This window comes from Perissodus microlepis, chromosome 5 (assembly GCF_051167445.1).
Source record: "Perissodus microlepis isolate ML-2025 ecotype Zambia chromosome 5, ASM5116744v1, whole genome shotgun sequence".
In the NCBI taxonomy this organism is placed as follows: Eukaryota; Metazoa; Chordata; class Actinopteri; order Cichliformes; family Cichlidae; genus Perissodus; species Perissodus microlepis.
In genome coordinates this window covers 35,893,055-35,914,196 of record NC_140465.1, presented here as the reverse complement: position 1 = coordinate 35,914,196, position 21,142 = coordinate 35,893,055, and the positions used below count along the sequence as shown (strand labels likewise).

The following is a 21,142-nucleotide window of genomic DNA, read 5'->3' as shown; positions in this document are numbered from 1 at the left end:
GCCAGTGTTTAGGCTGGTTGTGTTCCATCATTTACGGTCCATGCAGTATTTGTGTTCACCTGCCAAGCTGCGCTTTGGGCAACCTTACTGTCACATCCAGGATCCTTTGCATGAATTATGGGCGTACCTTCTGGTTCACTGAAAGTGCAGGAGCTGAGCTTAATGCTTCATTAACTGGAACCGGAGAAACTATGAATGATCTTTGCAGCTCTGCAGGTTGAATGTCAGCAGCCCTTTGCTAAAACCTGAGTATCACGAACTTGTTGTTTTCATTCGGACTGCAGAACGTTTCCATCCCACACACAGAATTACAGGATAGTTTCTCTGAAGGAGACAAAACTGCTCTTAAAATCTGTGTTGAGAAGAACGATGAAGAATCTAACGCTGGTTACAGGTCTGTCTGTTCCAGAGAGATTCTGGTTTGCAGCCCTTTGAATGTGAGAAATGAACTGAGCGGTTCCAGACTTGTATTTATGCATTGATCTGAAGATGTCAGGCTGACTGAGCCACAGTAGCAGTAATTTTAGCTCAGATAAAACTGTAAGATGTTCCAAGCACTTAGTGAGATTTTACTCTTTATTGTAGCTAAAAAGGAAATGTTATTTATCCAGGGTCAAATCACAACAACAGTCGCCTCAAGGTGCTTCATATTGTAAGGTCGACCCTACAATAACACATACAGAGAAAAACCCAACAATCATATGACCCCCTATGAGCAAGCACTTTGGCGACAGTGGGAAGGAAAAACTCCCTTTTAACAGGAAGAAACCTCCAGCAGAACCAGGCTCAGGGAGGGGCGGGGCCATCTGCTGTGATTGGTTGGGGTGAGAGAAAGAAGACAGCATAAAGACATGCTGTGGAAGAGCGACAGAGATTAATAATAAACGCTAAAGGTTTAGATTTAAGGCGGTGAATCATCCAGAGGAGCTGCTTTTGGAAACTCAGCATACGTGTACATCTACACAACAACTCCAGAGAGTAGCAGCAGCTCCCACACAGTGTGCTCCTAACCTTATTTTGCTCTGTGTGTATCCAACACATACCCGGCTCACATGCTGCATCAAAACAATACGATCTGAAGGTGGTTGCCGTTCAGTGCGCTTACCTGAGTGACAGCGATGAGCTCAGACAGGAGGATTTTTTCTGCCTCTGCTCTGCATTAAGAGGAATTTCAGGGCTGCGTGTATTCACACCCGCTGCTCGATACTGTAGCTGCAGGATTATGCAACTGTGCATCTCCAAGTGAAAATTTCCACTAAAGCCTCCGTGCAGGAGGTGGATATTAAGAAGAGTCGAGAAGGCTGGAAAGAAGAAGAAAATACAAGTGAAGGCCAAAGGAAGTTGAGAGAGCACTCAGAAGAATGATGTTTCCCCTTTTATGCCGATGCCTCTGCAATAAGCAAATTCATTAAAAGTCAATCAAAGGACAGAAACAAAAGAAGGGAATAACTGCATTTAGAGCTGCTCCGACTGAGCTCAGCGATGGATTGCAATCAGATAAAGATGTTAAAGCTCCTCTAAAGGATGAATCCCTTCAGTCGTGTAGAAATTTGTGTTCTTTGTGAAGCATTTCCATAAATTCTGATCCGTATATTAGTGAAGTATCCAGACAGCTGCTGAAACCTTTTCCATGAACTTTGATCCAGACGGTGAATTCCCAGATTCACGTGACTCTTCCCTGACATTTTAACTTATTAAATAATTCAGAATTCAACATGTGGTCAGACGTTTGGTGTGATTTTGCATTATGGATTCTTTTCTCATTCTCTTGTGGTGCTTTGTTGGTTATTGTTATTATTATAACAAGAGATTAGTTCTTAGATTTGTGTCTCGTGTTTAGTGTAGGTTTAGTTCTGTGTCTAGTCTGCGTCTTTGTGTTATGGTTTCTTGTTTCCTGTTTTATTGTGAAAGTCCGTGTCTTATTTAGCCTCCCTTGTCTCGTCTCGTCAATCACTTCCCGCTGTGTTCCCCACCTGTGTGTAATCTCCGTGTTCTTCTGTGTGTATTGAAGTCGTGTCTTCTTTTGTAGTCGCTGGTCCGTCTGCGTATCTCCTGTGAATCAGCTGTGTGTGTCTGCTATCAACCTCCATGTGCTTCCGCTCACCCTTGTTCGTGTTCATGTTTAGTAGTTTAGTTTTTTCCAGTATAGTTTAGCTTTAGTTCTCTTTGCCATCTTCTACTTTTGTCTTATTTTTATAATAAAACCTCAACGAGTGCCTGCACTTGGACCCTCCTTTATTTTCCTCCACGCAGCTCATCCCTTTCACCGTGACATAAAATGTTTTCGCAGCACACATATTCATGCTCCCTTCAGGATTTATCCTCCTCACTTTGCACCATCAGCAGGTAGATATTAAATTATTCCAAATGAAAATCATTTTTGTGCCTAATCTTCTCTTTGGTGTTTGCAAATTGTGCTAAAGCTAAGCTAACTAGCTAAAATTATTTTTACCTCGTTCAGTAACTTAAACAGTCTGATTGTACTTACTGTACATGGTCCTGCAGCTAATGCTAATGCTAATGCTCGCCTACATCCTAAAAATGCTGTGGATGATGGAGGAAAGTATTGGCTGTAGGAAAGAAATATGTTAAGGATATGTTTAAAATAGAGGCTGTAAACACAGATGATAACAGAGTGGACATGCGGTACTATGCAGATGCCTCATTCCTTTATATCCTGCTGGTAAAACAGGAATGTCTTTAAGTATATTTGGGAGTAGCTCTCCAGGCATTCTGAGGGACATCCAAAGCTCTCCTTTGGGTGTTTCAGCTTCTGCTTCTGGAGTGTTGAGGTCCGGGCTCTGTGGAGGCCAATCATGACTGACAGTGTTCCACTGTGTGTTTTATATAAAGGTATGCTTTTATGGCACAGGCCGTGTGTTTGGGATCATTGTCATGTTGAAAAATGAAGCTGGTGCCAATCAGATGTTTCCAGATGTTTCTGCATGGTGGATAAAAATCTGATGTTACGGTTCTGTGTTTATAATTCATTAGTTGTCCAGCACCAAACCGTGAGCCGTGAGAGAGCCTCCACCCTGTGGGAAGAAATTGCTAATTGTTAATTGCAAACTACAGTGACCTGTCAGCATTGTCGATTTGGGGTTTTCCCTTTTCCGATTCTCCAAAGAACTCCTGGAGTCATCTCCTCTGATTTCCTCTTTTTCTCGCCCATTACCTCAAATCTGTGCAGCACATTTCATTATCTAAATGCATTAAATGTGTGAGACTACAGTGTCTGCATATCCAACCGAGTGCTAGACGTGTGTGTGTGTGTGTGTGTGTGTGTGTGTGTGTGTGTGTCAGACAGTATACCATCTGTGTGTTTTGGCCACAGGTCATTTGGCCAGTTTCACTGCTGTAACGTTACACACCATTTACTCAAATCAGACAACTGCTACCTGGCTGTCTGTCTGACACACACACACTAATCACCAGGCTTTAGGGTGGGAGTTGGATTTATAAATAAACTTCGTAGAGGATTTGCAGGCACAGTTATGAAATGCAGTAAAATCTCCTCAGACGTGCTTCTTCAAACAGATCTTGTATGATATTATCATGTTGTTGCACTAATAGAGCTGCAACTAATGATTATTTTTAATATTGATTAATCAACTGCACCTTTAAATGTTGGTCAAAAAACTCCAAGAACCAAGAGAAACGAGATGTTTGCTCGTCATGTTTGGAGATTTCCTTGAAGAATTATTATTGAGTCGTTAAAATGATTTCTCGGATCAGCTGATCGTTGATTCTCTTTCATGCGTTGCAAAGAGCAGCTCACTTTAGCTCCAGCACAACGAGGTTGATCTTGTTTTGAATTCATTCTGAACACCAAACCAAAAAATGAAGAAGCACAAACTTATAGGTTTATTAATGATGTTTCCAAATGATGTGATTCTGATGACATATTGCAGATGATCAGTCAGTAAAATTCCAGTTGTTTGAGTTTTCATACATTAACCTGATGGAGGAGGCCCCATCTGTGCAGGCTGCTGCGTACACGATAGCTGAACCAATTTCCTGAAGCTTATCAGGTGTGGGCTGCAGGGGCAGGACGTACCTGTCCCCAGCCGCCGCCTCCTGTCACCACTCGCAGTTTGTTCTCAAGGTTTTTCAGGTTTGTTGGAGTTTAATTCTAATATATTCTCGTTGATGAGAAGGTTCTCTCAGTCTGGGTGTTATCTCTGTTTTGATTTCTATAGATTTCCTTAATCCTTTGAGTCTGTTTGTATTAGAGTTTGCTGGTCCTCGGTGTTCCCTCTGGATCTCGTTGCCCTCCTGTTTCCCTGATTAGTCCATAGTCCAGTCTTCCCTTCAGTTTGGATTGTGCATGTGTTTGTGTGTCCCTTGGGTTTCTACGATTTTATTAAATTTGGTGACATGTTAAATAATCCAAGTCAAATTTTCCAGGCTTCTAGTTTTGTGTTTTTGTGTTTTTTCCAGTCTTTAATCTTCGGTTTCCTCCTGTGTGACCTTTGGGTGTGTTTTAGATCTTTTTGTCGTCCCCTCGCTGGATTTGTTTGCTTCACTCACTGATTACTTGTGTGCGACCTCTGCCTGGATAAAGGATTTGGATTTTACTGTCTGCCTCCAGTGCGTTCTCTTTCTCGTGTTCCTCACTCATAACCTTTTCAGCGTGGGTGGCCTGCTGGTTGGACACGCCCAAAACATACCAACAAGGAGGTGTTTGGGTGCAGCCACAGCAGATACTGAAGCACTGAGGTGGATCCTGTCCATGTGAAATATGAAGCACAGCTTAAAGTTCCTCCTGAATCTCTAACGAGGCGCCCACACACCTGTGACAGGAAGGTCATTTCTGCTCCATCTTATTCTTTCAGTCGCTACCCACAGATTGTGCTCACGGGTGGGCGTGGCAACGTAGCTAGCTGACAGCTTCGTGCTCACGTCTCTCTGTACTACAGCCTCGCTGTCACAGCAAACCAGTCTGCACTCTCCCCGACACACGGACGAAGACCCAGAGATACCTGAACTCCTCCACTTGGGGTAGCAACTAATCCAAAGAATTACTGCCCCATGAAGCTCCACCCTAACGTGGTGTATGGTTCTGACCCAAGCAGCTACGTTGCTGAGGGCATCTTTCCCCTGGTTGGATCTCCCAAGGTATTTAGGCCTTGGAGAGGGAACAGGGATTCATGATGACTCCCCATCGTGGAGTCAGGATTCAGGTGGAGGCCCATCAGCTGTAGGAGAAGCTCTCTGGAGCCTGTGTTTATGGAATAGATGGGGGTCAAAGGGCATTAGTCCAGTTTTGAGGGGCTTGTTTGGTTTGAGGGACATGCCAGCGAACCACCATAGCATGACTCATGACCAGCTGCATTCAGCGGTGAAATAAACTCGTTTTTGCCGTCTTATCGAGTCTCGATCTGCATCTGTGTCTTCTAGATCGTTGGAGACGTTTTTTTAATCACTCCATCACAGCTCACAACAACTTTTAATCCATTTCCAGGGACTGCCTGTAAAGTGCTATAAACATTTCTATTTCTTTGCCAGCTGGACTTATTTTTCTCACATCAGGAAGCTGCTGTGCTCATGAATGAATGTTGAGTTACAGCAACTGTGTAAATGTGCTGATATTTATTTCCATAATGCATGTTTCTGGTCGGGAACAAAGCCTTTGCTCCCCCGTCGAGAGACAGATTGTGTGAAATGAACTCAGCCGCCTGCTTCGCTGTTTTATCCCGCCGTGTTTTTTCCTTGCTCTCCATCTCCTGTCCTGGCTTTTCTTTTCCATCCTCCACCCTCTCTGCCCCTGCCAATTACTCCCATCTGTCCTCTAACGCTCCCTCGCTCCCCGACTCGCTCTCCTGTCTCCTCCGACACAGTTGGAAGGTGACAGCAAAGGTTTAAAAGGCTGCTTTTAAAGACGCTACATGAAAGTGTTTCCAGTGACAGTGAAGTGAGTGATAAAACATGTAATGATATACCTCCCATCCTCTCTTGCAGCAGCAGCAGAGTAGCTATGGGTGGCACATCGTCTCCTGCAATTACTCTATAATGACCTTTCTGCCTCGTTCGTCTCTTCCAGCCGAACACGCATCAGCCGTTGTGCCAACCGCGCTGCTCGTTGACTCACACTGAATCCTAATCCGCTGATTTTACTAAAGCGTGTACAGGTCTGGATCTTTGCATCAACAAAGACACTTTTTATTGTCTTTGTTGTTTTAGCCGATGCTTCCTTGCACGTTGTATGTGCGCACAGGTTTTACAGGCAACACAATCATCACAGCCGCATTCACTGACCTCTGCTCACCTCACAGTGAATGTGGGAACACGCTGTTTATTTGAACTGTGGCGTCTTTTTCTTTCTCGCAGCATATCCAACTTCACCCCCAAAGTTGGAGAGAAGGACACCCAGAGAGCGATTCGACAAGCCTTCAATGTGTGGCAGGCCGTCACTCCGCTCTCCTTCCAGGTGAGACATCCAGATACACGCCTGAGTCATGCAGGTTGAAAGCTGGAACATATGTAGCGCCCAATCACAACAGTCGCCTCGAGGCACTTAATGCTGTAAGGGAACGACTCAAAAAAAAGTCAAAGCGTCTTTATTTGTCTTCCTTGGGAGAAATTTGCTTTGCACAGAGAGGTTACATCGCACACACACACTGCACTCCTCCATGTAACCTTTAAAAAAAGCTAAATATTACATCGATTAATGGGGAGTTTTTTATTATTCTAAACCCGTTCTTCTCATGCTCCGTGTTCATTAATCATCTCGATACAATACAGTACAATAACAGAGAAAACCCAACATCAGACGACCCCTTGTGCACAAGCACTTGGCAACAGTGGGAAAGAAAAACTCCTTTAACAGGAAGAAACCTTCAGAAGAACCAGGCGTCCGTCTGCTAACCAGTCGGTGGTGACGGGAGGAAGACGGGACAAAACATACACTGTGGCAGAGACACAATGACTAATAATAACTAATGATTAAATGCAGAGAGGTGTACATGGTGAGTGAAGAAGAAACACCCAGTGCATCATGGGAATCCAGCCTACACCTATTGCAGCATAACTAAGGGAGGATCCAGGGTCACCTGGTCCAGCACTAACTATATGCTTTAGCAAAAAGGAAAGTTTGAAGCCTAATCTTAAACATAGAGATGGTGTCTGTCTCCCGAACAACGGAAAATATGTCAGTAAATTCTAAACACCACAGACAGACACAATAACATACAGGTGAAAAGTCCATAAACAAGAGCTGCTATTATGACTCTTTCCATCAATCGATAGTTTGGTTTCTGGATCAAGTTCACCTTTCTCCAGTGCACAAGGAGCAGAAGATCCTTCGACGCTGTAATAAACAGAAGAGCTTCGTAGTGCTTTGGTTTGCGACCTTCAGCAGTGTCGTCGCGGCCTCGAGGTGAAACCCACTGATCGAGCACTCGAGCTGTTCTAGCTGCAATCAGTGAATAACCTGTGATATTATCGTCTGGTTTATAATCTGTGTTGCTCACTGTGGAGTCATGGCTGGGTATAAAAACATGTACCTGTAGTTAGCTTTAGTCCAGCTGCTGAAAACAGCTGTTCAGCTGAAACAGATGTGCAGAAATCCTGTTGTTTATCAGCCCAGAAGACGTTTCAGTGAAGGAAGATGTCTTTGAGCACGGACGGCTGATTCCCCCTTTTTTGGACACACCACAGCGAAACGTATGTTGTTAAAAGAGTAAACCTCTGATTACAGTCACTGTCATTTTTATATGAAATAAGTATTTGTTGTTGTACAGTAGAAGTCAGGCCGTCGTTTCTGAGGAGGAAGCCTGAACGAGCGCGTGAAACTCACAGTATTTTCAATCTTCTGAAATATTGATTCCTTGTTTGTTCCTCTGATCCCGCTCAGGAGGTGCCGTACTCGGAGATCAAGAACGAGGGCAAAGAGGCTGACATCATGATCTTCTTCGCCTCTGGTTTCCACGGTGACAGCTCCCCATTCGACGGAGAGGGGGGCTTCCTGGCCCACGCTTACTTCCCCGGCGCCGGCATCGGAGGAGACACGCACTTTGACTCCGATGAGCCCTGGACGCTTGGCAACGCCAACCACGACGGTTAGCCGAGTCTTTGTCTCTTTGACCTTGGCGCAGATTCCGCTGAAACATGCTGAGCGATGGTTATGAAACACCAGCTAATGGATTAAATTATCATTTATTTTCTTCACTAACTTTTGCAAATTAAATTCCTCGAATGCGAAGATGTCCTCAGTCGTCGGCGCCGTATCTCTGAGCGCTGCTCTGTTTAGTCACTGGATGAAAAGTGGAGGCGAAAACACACTTCACTTTGTAGTTTTCTTCTTCTTCTTCTATCTCACTTTGACAAATGACTTGTGCCAGATTCCCTCTGCTTGAATAACTAACGTGTTGACAGAGAGAGAGCGAGACGCGGGGAGGGCGCACTGATAGAGCGGGAGAAGGAATCTGGTTTGAAAGATTAGCACAAACGAGAATTAGCTCTGACGGAGAAGCTCTGAGTCTGCGTTCCCACATTACAGCCCGAGTTTCTTTTTTTTCTCTTTCAGGCTGAAATAAGCATCCAAGGACACGTCCACGCTTTCATTTTAATGAAGACTTTTATTCAGACGCGCGTATAAACATAGCAAACCACTGATTCTCCTCCTGCAGGCGCTGTTTCTGCAGACAGCAGGGGTCTGAACATCAAACGATTAAACATAAAGAATAGATGGGAGGCGGCTGTGGCTCAGGTGGAAGAGCGGATCATTTGCGAGGTTTGTGGTTTGATCCTCAGCTCGACCTGTTTATAAGATATTGATCCAGAACAGCTTCCCCTGATGCACGAAACAGCTAAACAAACCAAGTCTATTTAAATGTTTTAGACGCTGTCTAGCATTCAAAGAAAATGGCTTTTTACTTTATCTTAGATTACAGTGTGCTTATAGCATGTGGCTCGCATTACCCACAGACTGCATATGAAAGATGGGTTATTGTGGGGGTGTTGGCATTATCTGCTCAGGTTCCCTAACTTGATTAGTTTCACAGTGAAATTAGCTGTAAAGATCAAAGCTGCATTTTGTGTCAGGCTGAAAACATATTTCTGAGGTAAGTTTGGACATTTTTACATGGAGGTCTGTGGAAACTGACACTCAGGACCACCAGCCTCAACTGGACATTAGAGAAACTGCTCGGATTCAGTTATGAGCCTGCACTGAAATCGTATCATATATCTTTAAATTCAGAAAAACATCAAAGAAACTCAAAAGTGCACCAAAGGAAATAAACTCAGACACAGAAAAAAGTGCAAAGAAACAAAATGAGTTCGAAGAGATACAAAATGATCCAATCGAGATATAAAACGAACGCTAAGAGACAGAAAAGACTTTTGTGCCTTTTTAACATCATAACTATAAAGATGTAATTAAAGAACAACCATAAAGAGATTAGAAAAAGATCAGAGATGTTAATGTGACTGCGTCCTTGAGCAACACATTGATCCCCAAATGTGCCCAGATAGTAAGGCCAGCTCCTTGTATGGTCGCTCTTTGCTGTCACTGTGCTGATGGCTAATTAAGAGCCAAGGATGGAAAGTGCCTTGAATAAAAGCTTTGAGACGCCGGCTTCATTTTTAATCCCCGGAGTTTGATTTCTACCCAAACTGTGTTATTTCCCGAACCTCGACCAAGGAGGTGCTTAAACTTGAACCAACAGCGAGTGAAGAAGAAAAGCGGTCTTACAACTAAGACGTCAGCATTTTAAAGAGATAAGGTTGGACATTTGATTGTTTTTGTTGTGTTTTTAAATGAATGAATGCAGTAGTTAGGCAAAATTAATATGAAACTGGTAGCTTCTACCCCCAAAAACTTAACCAGATTCACCTAAACACTGACTGTTTAACTGTGGCAACGAAACTATTGTAACAACGTTGGCTTTTATGTGTAACAGTGCTTCAATGATTAGTTTGAAACCTGTGATGGAGGCAGAGAGCAGTCGAGCCGGCCGTGAAAAAGCACCAGTTTGTCAGGACGAACATGTTTTTACATAAAACGGTAAAATTATTGATTAATCGCTGAATCTTCTCTCAGCATGTGTCTGTGTGGTCACAGGTCCTCTCTGCACGTCCTCAAAAAGCCTCTTTATCTCTAAAATCCCTACACACACACACACACACACACACACACACACACACACACACACACACACACACACACACACACACACAGTAATTGAAAGATTAGAGACAAGATAGTGAGACGGGGAAGTTCTCAGACTCTGTGAAAACTAATTCACGGTATCAGCTTCAGAAGGACGTTGGGAGGACGAACAGACCTCATTTTCACCTGGGCTTAAAACCTGACGAGGGACGGTCTCCATTATTAACCTGCTGACTCCTGCAGGACAGAGCTGAGGGCACAAGTTCCCACGAAGAGGCGGGAGGAAAACTTTATGAATGAAGCGTTACGTGTAACTACATGTATTTATAAAGTGTAAAGGTTTCAGACGCACACTTTTATTCCCTGATCTTCCTGAGGATTCTTCATTCGTCGAGGGACTTGTTGATTTGAACAGACTGTGTAGACTGTCCCTCCTGCCTTTGCCTTTGTACTGCTGCCATTTGAGCCTTTGTTTTGAGTTGCCTCCCGTGAGATGTTTAGATGAGTAGTGTTCTACTGGTGTTATTAGTGTTACTTGAGTTGTTTGTTATGTTTGTCTAAAATCACACTATTGCCTAGTGAGTTGTTTCACTAACGGTTTTCAGTTGTGTTAATAAACCGCATGTTTTTCTTTTTATCTAACCTCCTGGTCTCTGGGCTCATTTATGTTACACCCGCTGTCGCCTAGCAGAGCCGGGTCGTAACATAAGTGGGGGCCCGTCCGGGATCCCTCATAGGGGGGTCTTTGTTCCTGGGAAGGGGGTTAAAAAAAAAAAAAAAAAAGAAAGAAAGGAGGGGTGTTTGTTTAGGGTAGCCTTGCCACTAGGGATTACGCACTATGTCGGCTGTGTTTTGTTTACAGCACTTTATAGCTGCCCCATCTCTTGAGATTATCAATAGCTGTCGCAAAAATGATTTGCTGCTAATTGTGGATCACTTTCAGCTGCAGGTTTCAAAAACCCTCCGTAAGTGTGATTTAAAGGCTTTAGTGGTGGACAAGTTGGTGGGAGCTGGTGTGCTTCAAGCGCCTGTTTCGCCTGTGGTCTCTGGTGTGCCAAGCCAAGCTGCCGTAGTTGAAGAGGGCCAAAATGGTTCTTGTGGGGATGGTGAGGGGGATGAGCGGGGGAAAAACGCCGCGCACGCTTCCTAGCTATGATCCACTCTCTTCTGGGAGTTCAGAAGGCAGAGAAGGAGCTCGGCTGAAGGTGCGGCTGGCACGTCTCCAATTGGAGGCTGAGGAGAAGGCTCAGAACAGGCGGGTTCAGCTCGAAATAAGAAGGCTGGAGATAGAGGCAGACAAAGCCGTTAGGCTCCGAAAGCTTGAGCTGGAGTCTCAGTCTCAAGCCTCATCTGTCTCCGCTGACAATTCCGGTCCCACCTCCTCGTCCGCTTCTGCTTTTAAAATCAATAAGTGCATTTCTTTAGTGCCCACTTTTAGAGAAACTGAGGTTGATACATACTTTGCAGCATTTGAACGTATCGCTGGCGCGCTGCAGTGGCCTAGTGAGATTTGGCCTCTTTTGTTACAGTGCAAACTGTCCGGCAAAGCCCAAGAGGTGGTGGCTGCGCTTTCTTTAAAGGACAGTTTAGATTACTCGTGCGTTAAAACAGCTGTTTTGCAGGCATATGAGCTAGTCCCCGAGGCCTATAGGCAGAGGTTTCGCCAGCAAAAGAAGTTGCCAACCCAAACTTTTGTGGAGTTTGCAAGAGAAAAGGGGATTCTCTTTGATAAGTGGTGTGTTGCTTCAAAAGCGAGTGACTATGACGCTCTGCGCGAATTAGTTTTGTTAGAGGATTTCAAGAAGTGCATTCCTGAGCGTAGTGTGCTATATTTAAATGAACAGAAAGTGACGTCACTCGCATCTGCTGCTGTTCTTGCTGATGAGTTCGTGCTCACTCATAAAGCCTCGTTTACTGGCAGTGAGAAGCCACGGGTTAGCCCTGTGCAACAGCCCCACACAGCTAAAGTGTCTGGGTCTAGGGAAACCCGTGAATGTTTTTACTGTCATAAAACTGGACATGTGATTGCTGACTGCTTAGCCTTAAAACGCAAAACATCAAATGCTCAGCAACCCAAAGGGGGTGGGTTTTGTAAAAGCTGAGGCCCGTCATGAGGTCCATGGTTGTGGTGGTAGGGTGCCAGACCCCTGTTTCAAACCATTCATTTGATGGCTCAGTATCGCTAACAGACAATCCATCTGAGTTAAAACCTGTGCGTATTTTAAGGGACACTGGAGGTTCTCAAACTGTCATCCTCGCAAGTGTTTTACCGTTTTCTGCTGAAAGTGAATGTGGTTTTAATTCTGTTCTACGGGGGATAGAGATGGGTTACGCTCCCAGACCAGTTCACAGAATTTTTATTAAATCAAACCTTGCTACAGGATTTTTCCCTGTTGCTGTTTGCCCGGCCTTGCCAATAGAGGGTGTGGCCATGCTGTTGGGCAATGATATCGCAGGAGGGGTAGTGCTCCCTCGTCTGGAGGTTTTAGACAACCCCCTGAATCAGAAAACCTCTGATGTTTCCACGCACCCTGGGCTGTATCCAGCCTGTGCAATTACTCGAGCACAAGCTCGTAAAAATACTGATATTGCCCTCTCTGATTCTGTGTTGATGTCCTCGTTTTCCAAGGAGAATGATGTACCCACTAACAGAAACAATGTTCTGTCACCCCCAGACTCAGTGAAATCTGAGGAGCCTGATCCATTTCCTAAGGTCTCTTTGTGGCCCTTGACTAGAGACCAGCTGTCAGCAGCTCAATTAGCTGATGAAACACTACAAAGCTGTTTCAAACGTACGGTAAGTGCTGAGCAAGTCGAGAAAGAGCAACAAGCCTATTTTGTAGAACGTGATGTTCTTATGCGTCAGTGGTCTCCACCAGGTGCAGAAGGTGCAGAATGGAGTAAGGTCAAGCAGATTGTCGTGCCCTCTGTGTACCGACAGAAAATCCTGGCCCTTGCCCATGAAAGCCAGTGGTCGGGACACTTGGGCATCACGAAAACATACCAGCTACTATTAAAACATTTCTTTTGGCCTGGTATGAAGCGTGATGTTTCTAAATTTTGCAACAGTTGCCATGTATGTCAGATTGCAGGTTAACCTAATCAGGTCATACCCCCGGCTCCGTTGTGTCCCATTCCTGTAGTGGATCAGCCATTTGACCATGTCATAGTAGACTGTGTGGGTCCGCTACCTAGAACAAAATCAGGAAAGCAATACCTTCTCACGATCATGTGTGCAGCTACCCGTTTCCCCGAGGCTGTCCCGTTACATAAGGTTGCAGCAAAATCAGTTGTTAAGGCGTTGACAACATTCTTTTCAGTGTTTGGCCTGCCAAAGGTCATACAGACTGACCAGGGCTCAAACTTTCAATCTAAGTTGTTCAAACAAGTGGCTAGCACTCTAGGTGTCAAGCATGTTGTGTCCTCTGCTTATCATCCTGAATCACAAGGTGCATTAGAGCGGTGGCATCAGACCTTAAAGACGATGCTACGCAAATACTGCCTGAAGTCTGAAAAGAGCTGGGATGAGGGTGTTCCATTTGTGTTATTTGCTGCTCGTGACGCTGTGCAGGAGTCACTTGGTTTTAGTCCTTCTGAACTGGTATTTGGCCATAGGCCACGGGGACCCCTCAAAGCTCTGAAAGAGGCGTTTTTGTGACCACATGGGGTTTTCAAAGCAAATGTAAGCAGGTATGTAAAGCACTTCCGTGAGCGTTTGAACCAAGCCAACGCTCTGGCTAAACAGCACCTTGCCGTTTCACAGGGAAAGATGAAACGCCATTATGATAAGGCTTCTGTTAAAAGAACCTTTCAGGTGGGTGACCAGGTCCTTGTGCTCTTGCCTGTTCCAGGCTCGGCCTTGTCTGCTAGCTATAGCGGCCCATTTAAAGTCTGTGAAAAGAGAAGGGAGACTGATTATGTAATTTGCACTCCCGACTGCAGACGCAAAACACGCGTCTGCCACATAAACATGTTGAAATTATACCATCCTCGGTCAACACCAGAGCCTGCTGGGTTCTGTGCTCCTATTGTAGCCTCAAGCCACCTAGAGGAAGGAGGGGTGGACGAGGTTGATGGTTTAAAACTAAGTTATCCCACCTGTTCTAGACCCCGTCTGTCTAACTCAGAAATGCTGAATGCATTGCCGAGTTTGCTTGAGCATCTGTCTTCAGAGCAGCAAGAAGCCATAACTGCCTTGATTAGGGATACACCTGTTTATTCGGGGATGTGCCAACGTGCACTACAGTGCTAGAGCATGACATTGATGTCCAGGGAGCTAAACCTCTTAAGCAGCACCCTTATCGAGCCAGCCCCCATAAGCGCTTGCTCATGAAACAGGAGGCTGACTATCTGCTGCAACATGGCTTAGCGAAGCCCAGTCAAAGCCCCTGGAGCTCGCCTTGTATAGTGGAATCTAAGCCAGATGGCTCGCCCCGTTTTATTACAGACTTCCGGAAGGTGAACTCTGTGACTGTGGCTGACTCACATCCTCTCCCAAGAGTTGAGGATTGTGTGGACAGTATTGGGACTGCTCAGTATGTCACTAAATTAGATCTTCTTAAAGGTTACTGGCAGGTCCCTTTAACTGAACGGGCCTCTAACATCTCTGCCTTTGTTACACCTGATGATTTTCTACAATACACAGTCATGGCTTTCGGCATGTGTAACGCTCCTGCCACCTTCCAGAGGCTGGTAAATAAAGTCCTCCGTGGCCTGTCCAACTGCAGTGCCTACCTAGATGATCTAATAGTTTACACTGAAACATGGCAAGATCATTTGGAAACGTTACACCAGGTATTTCACCGTTTGGCTCAAGCTAGTCTAACTCTCAACTTAGCTAAGTGTGAGTTTGCCAAAGCTACAGTGACGTACTTAGGCAGGGAGGTGGGACGTGGACAGGTCCGGCCCATTGATGCCAAAGTGGCAGTGATCAACGGGTTTCCCACACCTACCACCAGGCATGAGTTGCATAGGTTTCTAGGGATGGTGGGCTACTACAGAAACTTTTATAAGAATTTCTCCTCTGTAGTCAAGCCATTGACTGACCTACTCAGCCCAAAGGTTGAGTTTAGCTGGTCAAGTGAGTGTCAAGATGCTTTTGAGAGTGCGAAAGCCCTCCTCTGCCACACTCCTGTGTTAGCTGCACCTGATTTGACGCGACCATTCAAACTGGAGGTTGATGCCAGTGCTGTCGGGGCTGGGGCAGTGCTGTTGCAAGAAGACTTGCAGGGTTTAATCCACCCCGTTTGTTACTTTTCCCGCAAGTTCAATAAAAATCAGTTAAACTACTCCACCATTGAAAAGGAGACCCTGGCTTTGTTGTTGGCTCTTCAGCACTTTCACGTATACCTGGGATCCAGTATGTTACCTCTTGTTGTGTACACCGACCACAACCCACTCCTGTTCCTTGCTCGCATGTTTAATCATAACCAGCGCTGGGCTCTGTTGTTGCAGGAATACAACTTAAGTATTCACCATAAAGAGGGGTCTGAAAATGTTTTAGCTGTCCCGCTTGTAGACATGTTTTACTGTGTTTGTTCTTTGTTTTTGTTCACACTCTATAACGTCAGCTTCTGCCCAATATAGTTGGTATTTTAAGGGGAGGGGTGTTACGGCCTCTGGCCTCAGGTGGCCCCGCCTTCCTCTATGGAAATCAAAGTGTTCCAGGACTCACGGGGGATTGGCTGGCCCGGACCTATGCCCGCCCCAACTTCATGCAGATCAGAGCGTGTCAGACCACTCACACCATTGGCTGCTGCAGGAGCCTTGAGTACGACAGACCAATGACACAGCTGCCTGCAATTACCTGAGAATATAAAAGGCTGAGGATTCTTCATTCGTCGAGGGACTTGTTGATTTGAACAGACTGTGTAGACTGTCCCTCCTGCCTTTGCCTTTGTACTGCTGCCATTTGAGCCTTTGTTTTGAGTTGCCTCCCGTGAGATGTTTAGATGAGTAGTGTTCTACTGGTGTTATTAGTGTTACTTGAGTTGTTTGTTATGTTTGTCTAAAATCACACTATTGCCTAGTGAGTTGTTTCACTAACGGTTTTCAGTTGTGTTAATAAACCTCATGTTTTTCTTTTTATCTAACCTCCTGGTCTCTGGGCTCATTTATGTTACACCCGCTGTCGCCTAGCAGAGCCGGGTCGTAACAGCTCTTTTCTGGTTTCAGTTGTTAAAAGTTGTTTGTAGCTGTTGTTGTAAATCCCACAGACTGTCTGTGAATCTGCTTTCCAGCCAGCAGCAGCGGCCTGAAGGAGCATTAGCTGACCTGTGAGGCAAACGGGTGTTTACACCTGCAATAACTTTAATATATTTAATGAGGCCCTGAGAAATCTTTGCCTCAGTTACAGGCGCACCATCGTGAGTGGGTGTGAGACGTGTCCACAGGACATTTTTACAGCTGAAAAAATGTTTTATGCTCTGTTAAAAAACTGCAACCAGATCAGTTTTACAGTCATATCGGATTTTTTTTTATTCTTAACTTACTTATAATAGCAAAATTGCTCAGATTTAATTGTTCCTGTCACATTTTTAACTTTTCCTTTTTTGTCTTTTCTACAGTATAAAAACTTCTAGATTCATATTTTAATTTGAAGATATCAAACTGTGTCCCTTCTTTGAATTTTCACTGATGATGCCGACAGATAAATAGTCATTTCTGGGCACATCACACCCTGAGCATGTGCGGCTGCCCTGAGCAGGCTTTTCCCATCACAGCCAGGAGTGTTGCTGGATGAGGATTTGGGGAAAAACCACTTATTTACAGTTTTTTCATCAAAAAATTACATTTTCGAGAGATATTTGCAGACAGTTGAGATGAGCACTGGAAATATTGAAAAGTTCGGTTCTTCTTGATTGTGTGCACGGCTGATTGTGTGCACGGCTGATTGTGTGCACGGCTGGTGTTCTTGGCTCTTTGGCTGGTTTCTCCCGTTCTGTATCCCATATTAGAAAATGATTCTGACACAGAAGGAATCTCAACTAGAAGATGATCCTGTCGTCAAATGGAGGCAAACATAAGGTCTTTCAGACATAAGACCTTCTGTCACGGCTGCGCTGGCAGACCGTGGGGATGGACGACCCAAACGCAGGACTCTTGCGATGAACAGTGCGTTTTATTTACAGTGGAGTAAATAACAAGAACACAATTAATCCCGGTGAGCTCCCTCTTACTCCCATGTCTCTCTGCACTCCCTGTGCGTGCTGCCCGTTTTCGCTCCACGCTCCTCCTGCAGGAAACAACAGAGGCAGCCGTCAAACACTTACTCCCGCGGGCATACACAACCAGCACGACGCTACACTTAGACACGCACTCACTTGGACTTTAACTCAACGATCCAGCGTCGAGGAGCTCTCAGTTACTCCTATGTAGCTCCCCCAACAATCCTGATCAGCTGCAGGTGTGTGAGGTCCTTATGTGTGGCCACACCCACCAGGCCTAAAGGTGCCCGTCACGGCCACACCCACACACGCGCGCGCACACACCTGCCTATACATACACAAGCATGGAAACAGGACAGCAGCACAGTGCTGAAAAGACACGATATCATATGAGTCCACAACTGCTCATGGACCCTGGTTCGCTCAGACCCAGGTCCCTGACACTTTCATACGCTGTCAGTTGATTAAACAGCCACCTATCCCACGTGGTGATATGAGCATTCAGCATTTACCCAGAATGCACTTTTTTCCCCAGAGTTTTCAGCTGTGAATGATCAGAAACAGATCAAACGTTCAGCGTACCAATGCCGGCTTCTGTTCCTCTACATCAGGGGTGTCCAACTCCAGGCCTCGAGGGCCGGTGTCCTGCAGTTTTTAGATGAGCTATCACAGCTGATTGAAATGGCTAAATGACCTCAACATGTCTTGCAGTTCTCCAGAGGCCTGGTGATGAACTAATCATGTGATTGAGGTGTGTTGACCCAGGGTGAGATCTAAAACCTGCAGGACACCGGCCCTCGAGGCCTGGAGTTGGACACCCCTGCTCTACATCATAGACATTAAACTGGTACAGGTTATTGAAACTGGGATATATCCTGTGATACTGGTGCTCAAAGCTGGTCACAGAAAAGTCATTCTGAAGAAGAAAAGCAGATTTTTCTTTAGACTCTTGGTGCATTAAAAATTAGTTTGAATTGAAAAACGTAGCTTAACGTTATTCAGCCCTGAAAATCTCATGTGGACATCTCCTCTGCTTTTTTATGATGGCTCAGAACAGACGGAAAAAATGAGGTGAAAAGAACTTTGAGGTTTTGTAACTGTAACAGTTTCTCCTGCATGAAGCTAAAACGTTACATTGTTTCATTAAATATATGAAGGTAAATAAAAAGTCTGATTCTGAGAGGGTACAGCGGCTCTCTCTGCTTTCAAAGCTTAACCAACGCAACAGTTAATGTTTCTGTCTCGAGTCGAGGGGAGGACATGTTCTTCCATTTTTACGATTTACAGACTTGATTGTATAGGCGATGACTCGAGGGTTAAATAAATCTGTCCTCTCCTAATTGTAAGACTATTTCAAAAAGGACATTATTTCTAGACAGAAGTTGGGAACGTTGATAAAATGTGTTTTTATGAAAAATGTGCAGTGTGTTAATGATTTTTGCCAGACAGGAAAAAATATTCTTGGCGGGTAATTTTGATCGCTGGTATAAGATGAACTCATTTCGACGGGTTCCAGTTTAACAAAGCAGGCTCTGTGGACACGTCAGACTGGGACTACTTGAGAAACAGGTTTCATCACAGACATATCAAACATCGTCTTTATCACAGACGACTGCAGGGGCAAGCGTGATAGAAGTCGTTATCCTCACCGCGGGAAGGCAGACCGACCACGAGGGGACGGGCAGAGAAATGGAGAGCGACCGCAGGGGGATTCCCTCAAGCCGTTGTACATGAATTGTACATCTTGTGCTCTGAAATCATCTTAATCTTTCCTGCAAAGTGGAAGAAAGAGAGGGGAGATAAAAGCTGCTGGAGGGATGCGGGAGGAGGATGCGGGAGGAGGAAGAGGATGAAAAGGAAAGCAGTGGTGAGAGAGGGGGAGATAAAAAAGAGGGAGAGGAGGAGAGGGATGAAAGAAACTGCAGCACACAAGGACAGAAGAGCCAGAGTCTGTGAAGGTGTGAGAAAGTGAATAAAAGAACACAGTACAGAGTAACGGCAGCAGGAGGGCATGAAGATTAAGCCAATATTGTAACAACCTTACTCTGTAGCCACACGTACTTCTTAAACCTGGGTGCAAAAATTAAAGCATTCATGCAGTGTTCACATTTCTCACTGGAACATAAAATAGTCAAATTTGTATCTCACTGTTTTGTACGTTTCTATGCAGATGATGTAGTTCTGTATTTCACTGCCCATTCTGCTCAGCGGGCCACAGCAAACATGCAATGTTCCTTTAATCCAGTGGTTCTCAAACTTTTTACATCATTCCCCACATGGCAGGAAGAAATATTTTCATTTTCTAAACAAAACAATGACAGAAAAGCCGAGCTGCAACTTTATTTCAATAATAAACTACGGTGGCCCTTAGAGGCCAAACGGACTGCAACTTAAGAAAACACCAGCAATAAGAAAAACGCTGCAAAAGCACAAAAACACAACGGAAATAGGAAAAAACAGATTTACCAAAGCACAAGGGAAGTGTTTCTGGGGAGACAATAACCCGACGGACCAGTTGTAGGAACCAAAATATGCTAAGAATTGCGCTGAGAGACACTTAAAAGAAGTGGAGGATCTATCGGTTTTGTGAGGAAAGAAAACATGAGAGGTAAGTGTGTTAGCCCAACTATTAGCCTATCACACTTACCTAGCATGTTTTGGTTCCTGCAACTGGTCCGTCGGGTTATTGTCTCCCCAGAAACACTTCCCCTGTGCTTTTGGAAATCTGTTTTGGGGCGCAAGTCCACCTGTCAGAACTCCACACACTTTGAGAACCACTGCTTTAATCACAGGTCTAACACTTGTATAAAGATGGACTCAGTTTTGGAGAAAGCCGGGAACTGTCCTTCTGGAATTATCCTCTCAGCCCCACGAGTGACTCTGACTATGGCTACAATGATTTTTCGGTATTAAGATCACTTTCATTCGTCATGATTATTCACTGATTTTCATGATAAAAATGTTTTCATTTCACTTTCATGTTGCGAGACTTTCCTGCACTAATCTGATGCACCGTACAGCTTTAAGGACGTCTGAGTTGATGCGACCATCGCATTGTTTTTCTTGACCTACATGCGGCGTGTTTCCTGGGCATTGAATAAGTTAGCTCTCTGACTTCTTGCACTAAATCCGAATTTCAAACCAGGGATGATGTGCAGGCACGTCGTCATCATTAGCCACTCTGTTGCTTTGCTTTCTGTTGGTTTGGCGTTTTCAACTTCACTCGATTATGTTCATTTCATATCTCACTGTCTAAAGTCTTGCATGCTAGTTCAGGAAAGTTTCCCTGCTTTCGAGTCGTGATCGTGTTTCTGTCAGAGAAATGTGTCCTCACATAAATTAATTCTTCTCATCCTTGATCGTGACTTTTCTGTCGGTCTGTCAGAAATAGCACGTACTAATATTGGTCCTTCCAGCTAAAATCTGCTAATACGTCGCTGAATGTGTCCTCAGCCATGTCTGGGTTTTCTTTAGAAAATGCTGCACGTTTTCTAATTGAGATTCAGGGTTTGTTTTCGGGAAACGCTGTAATGGCTGCCAGAGGTGGACGGGGTCTATAATGCTGTGCTGCTGTTAGTGCAAGTTTGTATAAAACCACTGGATTCAGTTAAACACAGCAACTTGCCAGGAAATAAAAAAATATATAACTGGACCCCGTTAAACTTCAACAGGAAACACAGAAATTTCACACTGACATCACTTCAGTCTTTTCTAAAACATAAAACAAGTTGTATAGAAAGCCCTTTAGCCGTTACTGACTCTAAAATGACTAGTTTTAAACTTTAGGTGACATGCTGATGAGTGTATAGGTCAGTAAAAATAATTTCTCCTGAATAGAACAAACGAGACAGGAAACAATGAG

At 44.7% G+C, this 21,142-nt stretch overlaps 2 protein-coding genes across 3 annotated transcripts in view; both read left to right on the top strand.

Annotated features, from left to right (window-relative positions):
* The window catches only part of mmp24 (matrix metallopeptidase 24), an 85,990-nt gene that overhangs the window by 35,207 nt on the left and 29,641 nt on the right, over positions 1 to 21,142 (top strand). Inside the window, exons 1-3 of one of the 2 annotated variants that reach the window (XM_084929638.1) lie at positions 353 to 2,346; positions 6,331 to 6,430; positions 7,856 to 8,060. In XM_084929638.1, the coding sequence (XP_084785764.1) occupies positions 2,279 to 2,346; positions 6,331 to 6,430; positions 7,856 to 8,060 (373 nt within the window). In that variant the 5' untranslated portion in view covers positions 353 to 2,278. Of the gene's footprint in view, positions 1 to 352; positions 2,347 to 6,330; positions 6,431 to 7,855; positions 8,061 to 21,142 lie in introns of those variants that run through there. The other variant, XM_084929637.1, reaches the window with a different exon arrangement.
* On the top strand, positions 8,067 to 17,125 carry LOC146387800 (uncharacterized). Its single transcript, XM_084929639.1, has 2 exons — positions 8,067 to 11,656; positions 15,255 to 17,125. The coding sequence occupies exons 1-2, from the start codon at positions 11,203 to 11,205 to the stop codon at positions 15,698 to 15,700; spliced, it is 900 nt and encodes a 299-aa protein (XP_084785765.1). The 5' UTR covers positions 8,067 to 11,202; the 3' UTR covers positions 15,701 to 17,125.